Source organism: Talpa europaea (assembly GCF_964194135.1).
Source record: "Talpa europaea genome assembly, chromosome: X".
NCBI lineage: Eukaryota > Metazoa > Chordata > Mammalia > Eulipotyphla > Talpidae > Talpa > Talpa europaea.
The window spans coordinates 94,828,050-94,843,896 of record NC_140081.1 but is presented as its reverse complement, the minus strand read 5'-3'; the positions used below and the strand labels follow the sequence as shown (position 1 = coordinate 94,843,896).

General features: G+C 60.4%; 1 protein-coding gene across 1 annotated transcript in view; it reads right to left on the bottom strand.

The window, feature by feature from the left end:
- The window catches only part of ZNF185 (zinc finger protein 185 with LIM domain), a gene marked incomplete at both ends in the record, with an annotated part of 33,256 nt that overhangs the window by 13,973 nt on the left and 3,436 nt on the right, over nt 1-15,847 (bottom strand). The window contains 12 exons of the mRNA XM_084259056.1: nt 1,094-1,175; nt 1,358-1,653; nt 3,582-3,671; nt 4,402-4,497; nt 4,732-4,800; nt 5,373-5,477; nt 8,098-8,184; nt 11,684-11,773; nt 12,219-12,295; nt 13,606-13,651; nt 13,861-13,944; nt 14,783-14,869. Of these exons, the coding sequence (XP_084115182.1) occupies nt 1,094-1,175; nt 1,358-1,653; nt 3,582-3,671; nt 4,402-4,497; nt 4,732-4,800; nt 5,373-5,477; nt 8,098-8,184; nt 11,684-11,773; nt 12,219-12,295; nt 13,606-13,651; nt 13,861-13,944; nt 14,783-14,869 (1,209 nt within the window). The remainder of the gene's footprint in view (nt 1-1,093; nt 1,176-1,357; nt 1,654-3,581; nt 3,672-4,401; nt 4,498-4,731; nt 4,801-5,372; nt 5,478-8,097; nt 8,185-11,683; nt 11,774-12,218; nt 12,296-13,605; nt 13,652-13,860; nt 13,945-14,782; nt 14,870-15,847) is intronic.

Genomic DNA, 15,847 nt, shown 5'->3' with positions numbered 1-15,847 from the left:
CCTGCAACAGAAGCCATTTGCCCCCCTTGGCAGGCGCTGGCCCGAAATCAGATCGTGCCCCCGGCCGCTCCAGCCTGGACTCTGCTTACATAAGTAGGCCCCTAGCAGGGCACACCCTGCCTTCAATCTGGAATAAAAAGGGGCGCAGTGGCCCTGAAAGCAATGTGATGATGAGGTCTCCCAGGGGCTGGAAGTGCCCCCACAGGGGCAAGCACATCACCCCCTGTGTGTACCTTCTATCCCATAGGTCTGTTGCCACCGCCAGACACCATAACTGCTATGCTGAGGGGATGACACTCTCCGGCTAGCAGGACACCCCGACACAGCCCCCCTTGAGCCGGCCTGGTACACACAACTTTGAGCCAAAGGCAAACCCAGAGCGTGTGTGCCTACGGGAGCCTGAGCCAGCATGGACGTCGTACCCCGTTCTTCAAAGAACCACAATAATCAATAGTTTCTCGCCCAGTTTGGATAAAGCCCAGATTCTCTGCAAAGAGCACTTTGAGGGTCTGAAACAAATGGTTGAATAAGGGTTTGTGGCCCTAGACCCAGGGCAGCGAGGCTACCGGTAGAGGTGTTATTCCTGAACCCCTGAGAAGGGAGGCTCAGTGAAACAGCTGCAGGAGGCCTGCTGGGGGGATCGAACACCCGGTGGGGTCGCGGGGCCCCACAGAGGCGCCTGGAGAACAGGCGAGGCGACACTTCCGGCTGTGCCTAGATAGAAAACCCACAAGCTCCGTAGAGGCGGGGCCAACGCAGGGCACTAACACACCATCTACTTGCAAGAGAAGGCCCCCCTCGGCTGTGCCGCATCTCCGATGCCCGACCGGGGCTGACAGCTGAACAAATGAGCTTACATTTCAGCAGTTTTTCATGCGGAAAGAACACAAACCTGAAAGGCCCAGACTTAAAGCACAACAGAGGACAAGGGCGCGTGTGGACGTGATGACCGGCAGCAGCGCTGCGGCGGGCTGGGGAGCTACTTGCGTCCTATTAGAGACACTGGGCAGGGAGGTTGGCGAGGGGCCCCGGGAGGGGCGGCAGTCAGGAACCGGCTATATGCTTTACACGCACAAGCCCACGTGGCCCTCACGAGCACCCCAGGGTGGCAACGATCACCGCAGCCATCTCCCTGGGGCGGAAACCAGGCCCAGGGGAGATGCCAGTGATGGAATCTACATGTGAACACAGCCGGAAGTGTCGCCAGGCCAGGCGCCCAAGCCCCGACCCTGCACCCCCTGCCTGTGTTGCTCGGTGGGGCAGGGAGGCCAGGACCGACTTGCCAATTTGGGCCAGTGTCACTGCTCTGCTGGAGGTCCCCCCCTCTCCCAACTCCCGGGACGGGCCCTGCCCGCACGGAGCCCGGGGCCCGCCAGGCAGGCCAGCAGGCGCGCCGAGGGCCCCTCCGGCTGCGAGGGTCGGGCTCGCAGCGCCCCGTCCCCGCCGCCCGCCCCGACGGGCCGCCGCCCGCCCAGGGCCCAGAGGCCGCCGTGGGGGATGGGCGCGGCGTCGCATCTGTGATCCTCGCGCGCCACCTGCCGGCCGGCGCCGGAACGGCCGCAGGACCAGGAGGCGCGGGATGCTCTTGGCCCCGACTGCCATTTTGCTTGGAGGCGTCGCTTTTCCCGGCAAGCACCGCGACCCGCGCTCGGGCTGCAGGAAATGGCGGTGCGCGCAGGCGCACACACGCTGGACGCACGCTACTCTCCAAGTGCGGGAGCCCCCTTTGCGCATGCGGAGACTCGAAGGGCTCCCGCTCAGCTGAGCGCACGCGCGCGCGCAGGCGCACTTGTTTGCGCCCGCCCACCTCTCTGGGCCGCGAGGTCTTTCTTCCCATTCTGCAATCTCTTGGCTTCATACAGACGTTATGAAAGTTCTACAATAGGGCTTGTCAAGGCCGGCATTATCGTAACAGTTTGGACTGGATAACTGTGCACTATACGATATTGTGCAGCACTCTCCCTCTCCCCCCCCCATTACACCACTAGATGCCAATAGCACCGCCTCCCACTTGTGACAATCAGCAGTGTCGGGGAACATTGGCAAGGCACCTCTGGGAGGCGGGGGAGATGCTCTTGGTTTGGACCCACTGCCCTGGAGGAGTGATTCTCGGCCTAGACTGGATATGAAAATAAGCTGAGAACTTTAAAAAACTTTGATGGTGGAGGTCCACCCAGAACAATTAAATGTAGGTTTCCGGGTGGGGTTCAGCAACCTGTTTTCTTTAACACTTACTGTGTGATCCTCAAGTGCAGGCAGAGCTCTGAAACACTGACCAATAAAGTCTGGTGTTCTTGTAAACTTTTAAACATTGAGAAAGGAAATCTGACCCCAGGTGCTAGAGCTGGCAAAATCTGGGCTCTTTTGCTACCTCTGCTTCACACAGGAGTGTCAGCCAATTGTCTTCACCGTCAAACAGCATATGAAGCCAGATCCTCCCCAGGTTTGGGGAATAGTGGATAAGATGGTATAGACAGTGCTTCACACGTTAACCAACTAATTGCTGTTTCTGGGTCTTGAGGTTATTCTTAGAGCTTTCTGCCTTGGGCCTCAGTTATGGCACTTGTAAGACCTTGGACAAATCACTTAACTTTAGTTTCCCATCATGGATTTCACAGGGAAGATTGTTGGAAAGATTGTAGGGAAGATTGTAAAGCACTTAGCCGAGCACACTATGGATGTCTCTTACTGCTTTGTTAATTCAATGAAATTTGAAACAAAGTCACAAAATAGGGTCACATAAGTTAGTGAGTCATTGTCCACCCTGCCCTCCAACAGCTTAGTTTAAGTGGGATGACAAATGTAAAAAAGTAACTGCAGTGTGGTGTGAAAGTACAAAACTGAACCCACCTTTTAAATACCTAAATCAGACCTCCTCTTTACCTTAAAATGTGAAGTAAGATCCAACCTCTTTATCATGGCTTAACAAGGCCTGTTCCAGCTCTTCACCAGCTAGACTCCAGCCACAATGTGCTTTGGAATATGCTAAGTGCTACTGTGATCATTCACAATTTCTGCTATGAAAGGCCAGTCAGCACCTTCCTACTTAGACAAGGCTCCTGTTCCAGCATTCCCTGAGCACCAGCCCTGCACAGATCTTTATTATGCCTAGAAAACATCAGGTTCTTTGGGCTCCTGTGTATATTCCATTCCTTTTGCTTGGAGAACTCCTATTTACCTTTCAAAATTTGGCTCAAAAGTCACCTCCCCCATGAAGCCCTCCTGCCCACCCCCACTCCCGTGCTCTAGCCTGATGTATTATTCCAGTCTGGACCAGGGTTGCTCCCCATCAGCTTCGTCTGATCTGTCTGTGTGCTCCAGCTTCCAGTACAGGACAGGTGCCATCAGAGTAGTCAGTGACTGATAGAGTGGGTGACTCATTATGGAGTACTTCCTTGCTGGAGGTAACAAGGTGTAGTGGAAAGCTCTGGGGCCCCGGAGTCTCAGCTGAGGCTTCAGCCTCACTACATGCTCAGGCCAGGTCATGGGTCCTGCTGGCTTCACCTTCTAGCCAAAGGCTAATGTACCCTGGGCCACCTCTCTCTACTCCAGAAGCTCAGCACCGCCGGCTGATGCCTTACCCCTTCTGATCTGCCTTTGCTTCCTCCAGGTCTGCTAGGCTGTCGCTCTTCCTGTCAGTCAGGATGGCAGAGGCCAAGGTGGCACCAGAGCTAAGGGAAGAAGCACACAGGCCTACTGAGGCCTCAGACCGAAGGAGCCCAGTGGCCCAGCTGCTTTCTCACAGAGAAGAGGGGGCACCATCAATGAAGGCTGCTCTCTGACCCACCATTTATGTGGTAGCATCCTGCGAACCCCGCTGTGGTCTTCCCAAGCACTGCCCTTGTTGAGTTGCAGCCCCTGGGGAACTCTCCTCTGGGTTTTGGGTTCCTGTGCCCTTGCCTGACCTCTGCCCCCCAAGGTTCTGTGGGAGTCCAGAGAGATCATTCCTCCCTAATGTTGCACCCACACCCAGTAAAATGGCCATGCCCACTGGTGGGCTGCAGAGAAAGAGCGGAAGCCTGAAGCCCCCCCCATCACACCTTCGAGGCCCTCGAGTCACTGCCCCCTCTGCTGTGGTCCGGCGGGCTGTGGTCCCCAGAGGAGGGAGTCCAGGGACCTGGTAACAGGCTCTCCTCCCACACTCAGTCTCCAATACCCTCCCCTCTGCCACCTCAGTGGGCCCCTGGGAGTTGGTGCTGGGCTATCTGGGCCCCCTCCCCTCCACTGCCTCTGGTGGGAGGCTCTAGCTCCAGGTCAGGGACCTCCCAGCCTTCCCTGTTCGGTTGTGATCGCCTGATGTGACAGTGACATGGAGCTGAGATGCTCAAGAGGGATCCTGGGGTGCAGGAGTTGAAGGTGAAACACAAAGGTTCACTGGGCAGTTGTCCCCGCTCCACTTACCTGGCGACCTCTGGTCCAGGCTTGCAGGGCTGAGAGTCGGCACCGTGCATGGCCTCATCATCCGGGAGAGGGACGGGGCCCTCCGCTAAGCACAGCCTGTGGGAAGAAGTCAAGCCCAGGTGGGTTCGGGACCTCGGGCCTGCGTGTCCGCCCCCCCCCCCCGGAGAGGGGGCTGCACCCGACAGATGCAGGGGCTTCGTGAGGCACTGCTCGCGTGGCTACTCAGCGCACAGCAGCCTGGCGCCCAGGGCAGTGTGGCCCAGGCGCTGAGCACCCCTGCGGGCACACAGCCGCATCCAATCACAGCGTCGCCACCGCCCAGCTGCGCACCTGGTGGACCTGGGGAAGCAGGGGTCCTCCTTGGGACTCCCCCGGACAGACTGCTGGAGGGCGGTGGGGCTGGCGGCAGGGGCTGGCAGGGGGGGTTGGCAGCAGGCCTGTGGCTGGCTGCATGCACCAGCTTTGCTGCTCCTCTCTGGCTATCTGCTTTCATTCCCTAGAATGCCCCCCATTTAATGTGGAAGCACTTGGGGACAGGTAGGACCTCAGCACTCCCAAATTCACCTGAGAAAGTGGCCCGCCTTGCCCGTCTCCCCAAGTCCACCAGTCATCCTGCCAGGTGCTCTGCCGGGACCCACGCATCTGTTGCTCCCAGACTCCCCCAAGCATCTGTTGCTCCCTGACTCCCCCAAGCTGCCAGCATGGGCAGGACAGCGAAGCTGGGCCAAGGGCTGGGGTGGGAGGGGCCCCGCCTGGCCTGCCTTCTGTCCTCTTCTGCAGCTGGCCGTGTGAGGGATCTGGGCAGGGCCCTCGAGGCCTCGGGCGTGCCTCCCTTCATTCTTGCAATAGTCGTTATTCATCGGAGACCCGCACTACCCACGGGACACATGGGGCAGGGCAGTCCTGGTCCCAGCTCCACCACTGACCCTGGCCTGGGGACCTGGCAGGATCTGTGTCCTGCAGTGAGTTACCTTGCAGAGTCTGGGCCCATGACCTTGAAGGCCTCCTCGCCAGCCGAGTCTCTCGTGGGCTCTCTGGGACTGGAAACTTCCTGGTCTTTGGGGCCCGGGGGAGACCTATGAAGGAAGGAGATACCCACTAACCCACAGCCACCTGCATGCCAGGGTCCGACCCTCAGGCTGCAGGAACTGTCAGTGATGACATGCTGAGGAGCTGCCAGCCCTGCAGTATCAGGCGTTGAGCTCCTTGGAGGCAGCCGGCATTTGGGGCTGCAGTAACTGCCCCCACGGGCATGCAGGTGGGACTTGGACCAACTGCCCACATCAACCCCAGAAATTGGGCACTGCTGGCCCTGCCCACCTGCCAGAGGAGTAAAGCGACACACAGAGCACCCGAGTGACCTGCCCGGCAGCGAGGCGCAGGACCACCCCTGCCTACTCCGATCTCGCTGTTCGCTGTGGGGTCATCAGGTAGCGCCATGGGGTCCCGCCCAGGGGAGCCACTTCCATCATTAGAGCAAATGTAATGGGGTGGGAGTCTACCCAGAGGGGAGAGCACCCCCTCCCCCCACAGATGTCTCAAAGTGCTTTTGCCTGCAGCAAAGCCTCTTCATGCTCCCTCACGGCTGAAGCGCTGTGGCCAGCGAACTTTAGTCAAGTCTGTATTTTTTTTTTTTTGCCCTAACCCACTCCTTAGCCAACAAGATGTAACTTCTTTGTTGTCAATGCTGGTCCCCCAAAGCTATAGAACCTCATTCCCTTTCTTAATCAGCGAGGCAGGTTTGAGTCTTCCTCCTACCTCTTAGCCCATCAATTTGCAGTAAAGCTGATTTTTCTTCTCAAAAACCCGCTGTTATTATCTGACTCGTCAGGGAGAACCCCATGCCCAGTGACGCCATCACAGTGCAGTGACTTATGAGCAAAAGGTGCAGGGGGGAGGCAGGCCGGCTGGCAGGGAGTCCTGGATCTGTGACCTTGAGCGAGGCGCTTACCCATGGGCACGTGTGGCCGCAGGCACAGTCTGTATGGGGACACCTGCTGGGCCGTCGGGGCGGGCAGGCCAGGGCTTGGTGAATTGGAGCTTCCCCGCCTCTCCTCCCCAACTGGCTTCTCCCGCTGGAAGGTGGGAGGGCGCGCTCTCAGGGTCGCAGTGGCAGAGGCCTTATGGGCTCCAGAGGCAGAGGACACGGTGGGGACCTTCTTCAGATCACCCACGTTTCTCAGAGACTGGTCACCTTCACGGAACCGATGAAGCAGCTTCCAATGTTGCCTCATGAAAGACAGTGTCACACTGGATGATTCTCAATCATGCCAAGAAATGCTCCTGCACAGCACAGTTGTGGGCCAGGCCTTGGGGCCCAAAGGGAGTGTAGGAAACACTTGACCACAGCCCTGGCCCCCCAGGTGCTCAGAATATGTGGGGAGGAGCAATCTCAGAGTGGACAACTGTGACCTCTGTGCAAGATCCTCTGGTGGAGCTGAGCGGGGAAGCCTCTAGATGCTGCCTTAGACAGAGGGAGGCAGGAGCCCTGGTGCGGAGATTTTCACGATGGACTGAAAAATGCGAAGGGAAAGGGTAGCCCAGCAGAGGCTGCAGCCTGCGGCGGCCGCGGAGGCCCAGGAGTGGAGCTACAGGGAAGGATCCAGGGGCAGAGCCTGGCCAGGCAAGGCAGCAAATTCAGAGACTCAACGAGGAACCCCACTGCAGGGCTTCCCCTGTGTGTGTGTGTATGGGGGGGGGGGCTGACATGACTACTTTTGCCTTTTTAAAAAGTCGCTGGGCAGAGACGTGGGGGAGGGAGGACACAGGTGCAGCCCACACCTGGGGGAGGGCAGAAGGGGCAGGACCCTCGAAAAACACGGTGAACAGGACTCACCACCCACTTGGAGGTAGAGAGGGAGGAGCCCAGGAGAGTTAAGGGACCTAGCAATCCCTCAGGACTCATGTTCACCACCACTTCCTCCGGGAAGCCTTCCCTAACCACGCCCACCATCGTGGGGAGAGGCGCTGCTGGGAGCTTCCGCTGCCCTGAGATGACCTCACAGGCCGAGCTTCATGAGGGTGAGCCCCAGGCTGGGCACCTCACTGCTGCCTTAGCCCTGACACAGGGCGCAGGGAAGCAGGCGTTCAGCAGCGGCCTTCCCTGCGCACATCTCGCCTTGCCTGTGCCGCAGTTTCCCTTGGGCCCAGCTCACAGCGCCCCTAATCTTCCCTGTTCCTGGTTGTCTGCTACCCACTCCCGGTCAGGAGCCGGGCCTGCCAAGCCCCCTGCCGGCGGTGGCCCTAGCCCTCCCTCTCCCTCCTCCGCAGGGGGCACGGGGTCATCCTGAGCTGTGGAGGTGGGTCCCGAGGCCCGGCCCCGGCCCTGGCGGCCCCTCACACGGGCAGGGAAGGGGCACGCAGCGCACCCAGGGCCCCCACCCGGCACGGCTGGCCGGTCCGCCTCAGGGCTCAGACGGGCTGGGCCCACACAGCTCCTGTGCGCGCCGCGGCCTCCCCAGCCAGGCAGACGGTCAGCTACTCTGGCCAGGGGGCGGTCCCCACTGGGTCCCCAGGGCCCTCCTGGCCTCCCACAGACCAAGGGTTGCCCCCTAAGAGGCACTGAATGACAGGTGACATGGGAGCAGAGAGCCCATGCACACCACGTCCCTTACACAGCAGCCCCGGCATCCTGGCCCGCAGCCCCCACCCCCAGCATGGCGTGGGAGGAGCCCGGAAGGCGGCAGCGCCCCATACCTCATTGCCCCCGGGTCTGGGGCCAGCAGGCGGAGCCCCGCCCCAGGCGTCACGATCTGCAGGCGGACAATCTCCTCACCTCTTGTGCTGTCGCCAAAGGAGAGAGCCAGAGCAGCTGATGAGAGAAGCGTCCCCCTCCCCAGTCTCTTCAGGACACTGGACCTGCACCCAGCGCCTTTCTTTTGCTCTTGTCTCCTCTTTGGCCTGGAGCTGAGGCCCGGGAGAGGGAGCACCAGAGGCCTTCCCCAGTCTCCCGCCCAGAGCCCCGTTGGCTTTGGCCACAGCCGGAGGCCTTCTGAGTGGAAGTGGCCAGTGCCCAGCCCCGGCGCCCCTGCCTGTGGCTGCTGCTGCGCTGCTGGTGACCCCTTGAGGGGCTCAGCCAGCCCGTGGCCCCAATGGCGCGCCAAAGTGGCTATTGTCAGCCAGTGGGCATGGGCTCAACGTGCCCAGGAAACTGACAGCCCAGGTTGGGCCTAAGAGCTGGTGGGATGGGGGCGTCGGGGACTCAGCGGAGGAAGGCGGGTGACCAGGTGCCCAGGGCCAGAGCCCCTCGAGGAGCAGACCCTGTCCGCACTCAAGGGCCCTCTGAGAGCTCCATGCTCAGAGCCCCATGTCTCCAGAGGCCACACAGCAGGCCTGGCCCCCAGTAGTCTTGGGGTGTGCTGATGGCCCGGGGCTGGAGAGACTCTAGAGCCCCCTGCTTTGCAGCATCCTTCATCAAAGCCACCACCCCCACACAGAGAGAGGCCTCAGCACAGTCATGCAGTCCCTCCTTCAGTTGCCCCTGGACACCGGGCTGCTGCTAGAGCAGGTGGGAGAGGAGGTGGCAGGGCCAGAGTGGCCTGAGCACCGACAGCTGAGCTGCAGCCCTTCACAGATCCCACCCCAAGGGCAGCTGAAAAGCTTTGTGCAGACTCAGCCTGGTGCAGGGCAGCTGGTGGGAGGTGGGCAGAGGTCTCAAGTGCCAGCACCAGGTCTGGTATGGCAAAACAAAGATATGAGATAGGCTTGAAGCGGGGTGAGGAGATTGACCCCATCAGGCTGGCTCTTCAGAAAGGCGCCAGGGGTCCCAAGAGCGTGAGGCACCCAAAGGCCAGCACGAAGGCACACAGGCCCTGCTCCGGAAGGGCCTGGGGTGTTTCACTTCAACGGAGGCCAAGAGCCCACGAAGGCCAGGCCACTGGCTGCCCATCTCCGTCCCTGCCACGACCTGCCTGGGACCTGGAGGATGGAAACAGGCAGAAGGAAGTGGAAGGGGCGGCCAGGGACAGGGCATCGCACCATGGGAAAGCTGGGGGGCTGTGCCCACAGCAGCTGGGAGCTCTGATGCTCCCACCCCGCGGTGGTGGGTGGTGGTGACTGCAGTGTGGGCTCCCTGGCCACTGGGTGCCCTGCTCTGCCCTGAGTAAGCACATGGCGCCAGAGAGTGGGGACGCACTGCAACGGGGGCGGCCCTGCTCCGATCTGACGAGCATTCTTAGGAGAAGAGGGGATTTTGGACACAGACACACAGGACAGGGAGAAGTCCGGTGAAGACAGAGGCAGACACCCAAGTGATATATCTACAAGGCAAGCAATGCCGATGGCTGGCAACAGCCGACCGGAACATTCTCTGCGTGCCGTGGTCGCAGGGCACACAGCCCTGTCTGCACTGTGACGTGGGACTCTGGCCTCCAGAGTTACTGTTGTTCTAACCCCCCAGTTTCTGGTGTCTTGGCTATGGGAGCCCCAGGAAACTCTTACAGGGGCCTACTGGCCTCTCCCTTGCAGCCCCCACCCCAATACCCCACTTCCCAGACTCGAGCCCAAACAGCCCCACTGCAGCCTGAAGTCCTCTGCTCGGCCAGGCCGCTGGTGCTCAGCCAGCGCGGTCCCCACGGTGGGAACCACAGTGAGGGTGGCCTCTGCCAGAGAGTACAGACCTCATCCTGCTTGGGGCTTGGGGGTGTGGGGGTGGGTGGAGGGTCACATTTCCCTCCGAGGCCAGCAGGTGGCTCCTTCTTCTGCCTGTGGAGACGGGCCCTGCCCCGGCTTCTCACAAAGGGACGGGCACCAGGCACTGCCCGCAGGACCAAACCCACATTATCCCATTTAGTCGTGGGGACCATTCAGGAGGTATCACTGCTCCTTATTTTACACATGGGGAAACTGAGGCACAGTGCAGTACAGGGACTGAAAGTCACACAGCCAGCACCTATAGGACAAGGCCAAGCTTTGCCTTGTGCCAGAGCTGTGCTCTTTCTCACGGCCCCCAGCTACTTTGCCAGGCAGCCTGGGAGGGACAGCACACAGGCACCGCTGGGGAAGCTTGACCAAGGTCATGTCGGGGCAGCATCCAGGCCTGGGGGCGGGAGGAGCTGCCGAAAGACGGGAGTTCAGAGGTGGGCTACCTTGCCGTGACAGCCAGATGATGGATATTAAACATCCAAAGGAATCTTCTGGAACAAATGTTCAAATGCCTCTCAAATCCATAATACAGCACAATCTAACTCCTGTCCTATCTTCTCTTTTTAAAAAGCTTAGGAAACCATTCCTTGCTTTTTCTTTTTTTCCGAAAGAGAAATCAGGAAAAAAGTGAGAACTGTCCACTGTTCTGGGCTGGATTGGGCCCCTCCAGAATTGTTACATTGAAGGCCTAACCCCCAGGCCCTGAAAAGGAGACCTTCTCTGGAAATGGGGCACTGCTGAGGTCATTAGCTCAAATGGGGTCACAGTGGGGAAGGGGGAAGCCGGACAACAGCCGGTGTCGTTACCAGAGGGCAGGAAGGGGGCATGTGGCGCAGAGGATGGCCACGCCAGGACACAGGGCCCCAGGCCAGGACTCCTCAGCGGGAGCCAGCCCCGCCTTCACCTTGGAAGCCTTCAGGTCTGTGTGTCCATCCCTTTCTGTCCCTTGAGCCCCCCAGTTTGAGGTGTCTGCAGCGGCGGTTCCAGCACTCTAACCCGAGACCCTCCTGCTGACCGAGTCCCACCCATCCGCCCTGGCGAAGGACGTGCAAATCTGTCCGTCCCTTCAGACGGCCTCCGGACAGGAGCGCAGACGACAAGAATCAAGAGAGGGAGGGCATAAGAGGAGAGAACCTTGTGGCCTCCTGCCCAGGCGCCTCCGGCCCAGCCCAGCAGTCCGGGGTGGTCTATGCTCGTGGGTGGTCCTGTCGCCCTCCTGGCACAGAGCAGGTGGCCCTGAGGCCCAAGGCCACGTGGCCACAAACAGTTGAGTTGGGGAGAGCAATGAGAGCTGGCAGTGGCTTGAGGAGAGCGGAGCAGTCCCCGGGGCCCCTGAAAGTGACCTGTAGGGACAAACGTGCTGTCCCTCTGGCCTTGGAATCTTCCAACGTGCCCGGTGGGGGGGCGGGGGGGACGGCTCTCAGCAGCCCTGGATTCCCACAAAGCTCCCGGTCCTGGTCACTGGCACGAGCTTGGTTCGGTGCAGAGTACAAGGGGGTGTCATTGGCTCTTCGCCCACACACGAGAGCACTGCCACCTGCCCAGACACTCAGGGCTCAGAAATCAGGGCAAATCGGGCCACTGCTGCCCCATCTCCCAGTTGCCAGTCCCTCCCCTGGAGCCAGCTCACAGCACCCACCTGGGCTCCCGGCTCCCGGAGGGGCTGGGCAGACTCGGCACGCGCTCAATCCAAATCGCCCGAGACACCTTGGCTCTGCCTCCGTCCACACTGGCGAAGAAGGCAGCTGTGAGCGGCACGGGCATGGAGCCTCCCTCCCCGCACTGGAGAACAGCCTTGGCGCGGTGAATTGGGCCAACAGATGGGAGAGCCCCAAACTAGCCTGTGAACAGCAGGACCCACGCCCCGGGGGCAGGCCCGCCATACTGCACGGCGGGCACCTTTTCTGTGTCGGCCACCACTGGGCTCAGCGGCACAAGGGTTGAGATGCCACAGATGAGCACCGAGCAGACAAGGGTGAGGTGCTCTCTCCCCAAAGCCAGGCCGTTTTGCTCCTTTCAGCTCCACAACATCCAGCCAGACAGGCTTTCCTGACTGCTGCGCCCCGCCTGTCACAGGGCCTGGGGACTCGGACCCCGCAGAGGCTCACAGCGAGTGAGTGGCAGGCAGCAGAGCTAGCGGTCCCCGCCCGGGGCAGAGATGAGCAGGCGATTACCTGCTCGAGCCAGGGCTGGATGTCGTCACAGTGGGTGGGTCCTGCTTCTTCTCAGAAGGCCCATCCTCATCCAACACCTCGACCCTTTGGGTAAGAAGAAAAACATGCCCCAGGGCACCCTCAGCCTGCTTAGCTGCCTGAAGGTTGCTCCCTGCCTGTGACCCAGGGTAGGGGCTCAGTGACTACAGTTTGGTTAGGACAGCATCCTGGGTTGAAGGGGTCTCCCCAAATTCCTGGCCCTTGGGCCCCGTGCCTGTGAGCCCGTTTGCAAACAGGATCCGTGCAGGTACAGAGGTGAGGGGAGGGCCCCTGGGGGCACTAAGCGGTGTCTGACAAGAAGGAGGATGCGGGATGGAGACACACTGAGGAAAGGCCACGGGGTGGGGGCGGGGGGTGCTGGAGCCGCATGTCCACACCAAGCTTGCTGGTAACACCAGATGTTGAGACAGGCCCGGGCAGATTCTGCCCCAGAGCCTCTGGACGGAAGCAGAACCCGGGACAGCATGGCTGAAAAACAAGAAGGCCCCGGCCTGCCACGGGTTCCAGGCAGAGGGCCCAGCCGGTGCAAAGCCCAGAGGCGGGACCAGGAAGGTAACAGTGGGTGCTGGCAGCACGGGGGGAGAGCAGATAACTGCGCATGTGAGACCTCGCTGAACCTCCTTGGCAGGCCGCGCCTTCTCGTTTTTCAGTACTGGGCTCACTGATGCCTCGTCATGGAGGCTTCGCTGCCCACACAATGGAATGTTCCTGAAATCTAACTTCACCTCTTTCTTCCTTGCCTTTTCCAAGTAGTTTCCTCCTCCAGATCTCCTGTCTCACCTAATGGTGACACCTCCCTCCTCCCCCAACCAGAGTATCCTCATGTCCTGATCATTCACCCTTTGTCTCCAATGTCATGGTCACCTCCAAGAGCCTGGCCAGGCAAGGGCTCCCAATGACAAGTGTCTGGATCCTAGGCCAGTGACCCTCTTCCAGGACACTGTACAGCCCGTGCCTGCTAGGTTGGGAGGGAGGGCCAGGGAACAACTTCAGATTCCTGTCACTACTTCCGCTTCAAAACCCAGAGGCCTTTGGGAACTCAGGGCTCTACCTCAGGGCAGTGGCCTAGTCCTGTTAGCCATGGGCAAGTGGAAGTTTCTGGCCATAAACTGTGTTCTCAAAGTCAGGCTCCCGACTACACAACATTGGCTGTCGGGGCCTCGTGTACCATCATGGTCACCCAGGAGCTTGCCTGGTTGTGAGACAGAAGGTGCCAGCCCCACATCAGCCCCTGCTCAGGGACAGCACCCCCATCCCACACCCTTCTCCCCAGGGCCCCACTCCACCCCTGCCAACAGGAGCCCTTCCCAGTGGGCGGCAGCAGGCTGTTGAGGCCTCCCAGGGACACTTGCCTCTTGGCGATGAATGGCGCCTGCGGCTCCTGGGAAAGGCTGCTGGAAAAGAGACAGAAGGTGACATGTGGGCAGCGCCACAGACTCTCTCTTGTTCCTGGCCCTGATGGCAGAGCCAGATCTTCGTTTTCCAGAAAGTGCATCTGAGAAACCCAGAAGGTCCAGCCTGGAGGGCCCTCTGAACCTACTCCTTGGCAGGCAGAAGGGGAGGATGCCAGGCAGAAGGTGGCATGTCCTGCACTGCAACTCACCCTGAGCTCTTCTTGGCCGCCGACAGGACGTAGGAGTGCTCCCGCGCAGCCGTCTTCCTCAGCACGCTGCTTGCGGCCTCGGACCTGGGGCGGCATGGGCGTACGGTGGGACCGCTCTGCCAGCCGGCCCAGGCGCTCAGCCTGGCTCAGGCCCCAGGGGCAAGCGGAAGAAGGCAGACGCGTGCCTGCTCTGAGGACTAGTCACAGAAGCCTGGATATGCTGCCCGTGCATCCTGGCTCACAGAGCCCTCCAACCGCTCACCCACCAGTTACAGGTGAGGAAACTGCGGCACGGGGAGCTTCACGACTTGGCCAAGACAATGTCACCAGTGGCAGAGTGAGCAGTCAATGCCCGGCAGCCTGGCTCCCGAGTGCCTGGCTTCTCCCCCACTCCCTTTGGGCCGGAGCCACCGGCTGTGGACACTGCCCTCGGGCTTGCCCCTGAGCCAGCGCCTTGAGCGAGGGGGTATTTCTGTGTTCGAGCTGCAGCGCGGCCAGCAGGAGAGACTGAAGGCAGGCCCAGCCCCCGGGGGGGAGGGCTCCAGCCAAGCTGCTGCCCAAACATTTAGGCCTCGCTTTGGGGCAAGGGCACTGGGACCTCTGGAGCCTGGCACTCAGGCCCCGCCCAACCTCACTCTGAGCGCTCCTCCCAGGCACTGTGCATTTTGGTCCCAAAATGTGTTCAGGGCCCTTTTAACAAACTGCTACAAAGTGCAGAGGCAGCGCCCCTCTGTGCACAAGTGGGGCTTCCCCACACCCTCATTACCTAGCTGCTGCCCCATGGAAGCTGCACGGGAGGGTCCCCGGAGCTGGCCCGGCGCTGAGCGGGAGGCTCTGGGACTGCAGGACACCACCACTCACAGGCCCTGTCCGCCTTGCGCTGTCTGAGAGACCTGGGCCCTCGCCGTGCGGGCATTGTTACCTGCGCTTCTGCTCATCAGAGGAGAAGGGCACCTCCTCCTCCTCAGGGTCCCCTGATGATGAGCTGCGTCGGATGTTGTAGGGTGCCCTGGGAGAAGGAGTGGGGGGGACTTGAGGGTGCCGACCCGCCACAGGCTGCCTCCCTCAGCAGCCTGCTTCCTGACTTCCAAAAACAAGAGCCACACGCATGCTGGGCATGATGGAGGAAAGGAGATACAAGACCAAGAACCTGACTCACACAAGGAGGTGGGGGTAGAAGGGGTTGGCGTAACCCATTAACCCAGTTGTAGAAACCAAGACCCTGAGGCAACAACCCCAGATCAGGAGGCGCCACACCCAGAAACTATCAGCCTGCTGCAGGGAGTGTCAGGGGCACAGACCATCCACCCACCAAGATGCGCCTCCCTGAAGAGGATAAAACCTAACGCAGCCCTCACAACGGGGCAGCTGCTGTCCTGCAGGGCAGCAGCCTCCTGCCTGCCTGTGACCTGCACCTGCTGGGGCTTTTCCTCACTGACCTCCCTCAGCGGAGGCCGCTCTCCTCAAGGCCCCCGCCTGCAACCACGCAGGCCTCTCTCAGCAACCGGTCCCTTTCGGGGCAGCCCTTCCTGCCCGCTTGTGTCCATGCAAGTGTCTTTTACTCTTCCATCCCTTTCCCTAATAAGCCTGCCCTTTAAATATAACGACCATCTCTGTCTCGTGGAGAAACTCGCCGGGAAACTCGCCGCGTGCCGCTGAAAGGGCAGCTCTGGGGACAGACACCTTTCCCAGAGGGAACCCAAGGACCCTGCACTAACTCCAAAAACGACATCAGTATTGCCACTCAAGTCACTTCCTCTCGCTGTGCCAACCCTAACTGCCTCCAACACCCAGCTCAAATCTTTAGCCTTCTCCACAAAGACTCCCTGGCTGCTCCGCGTCACTGGACAAAAGGGAAGAGGAATACACAATAGAAAGATGAGAGGCCCTGGGACTCAGCCGCCTCTGTGCAGATCCCCCCCGCCCCGACATGCAGGAGGGCCACAAGGGGAGCCCCAGAGAATGTTAGGGATTGCTATCCAGAAAG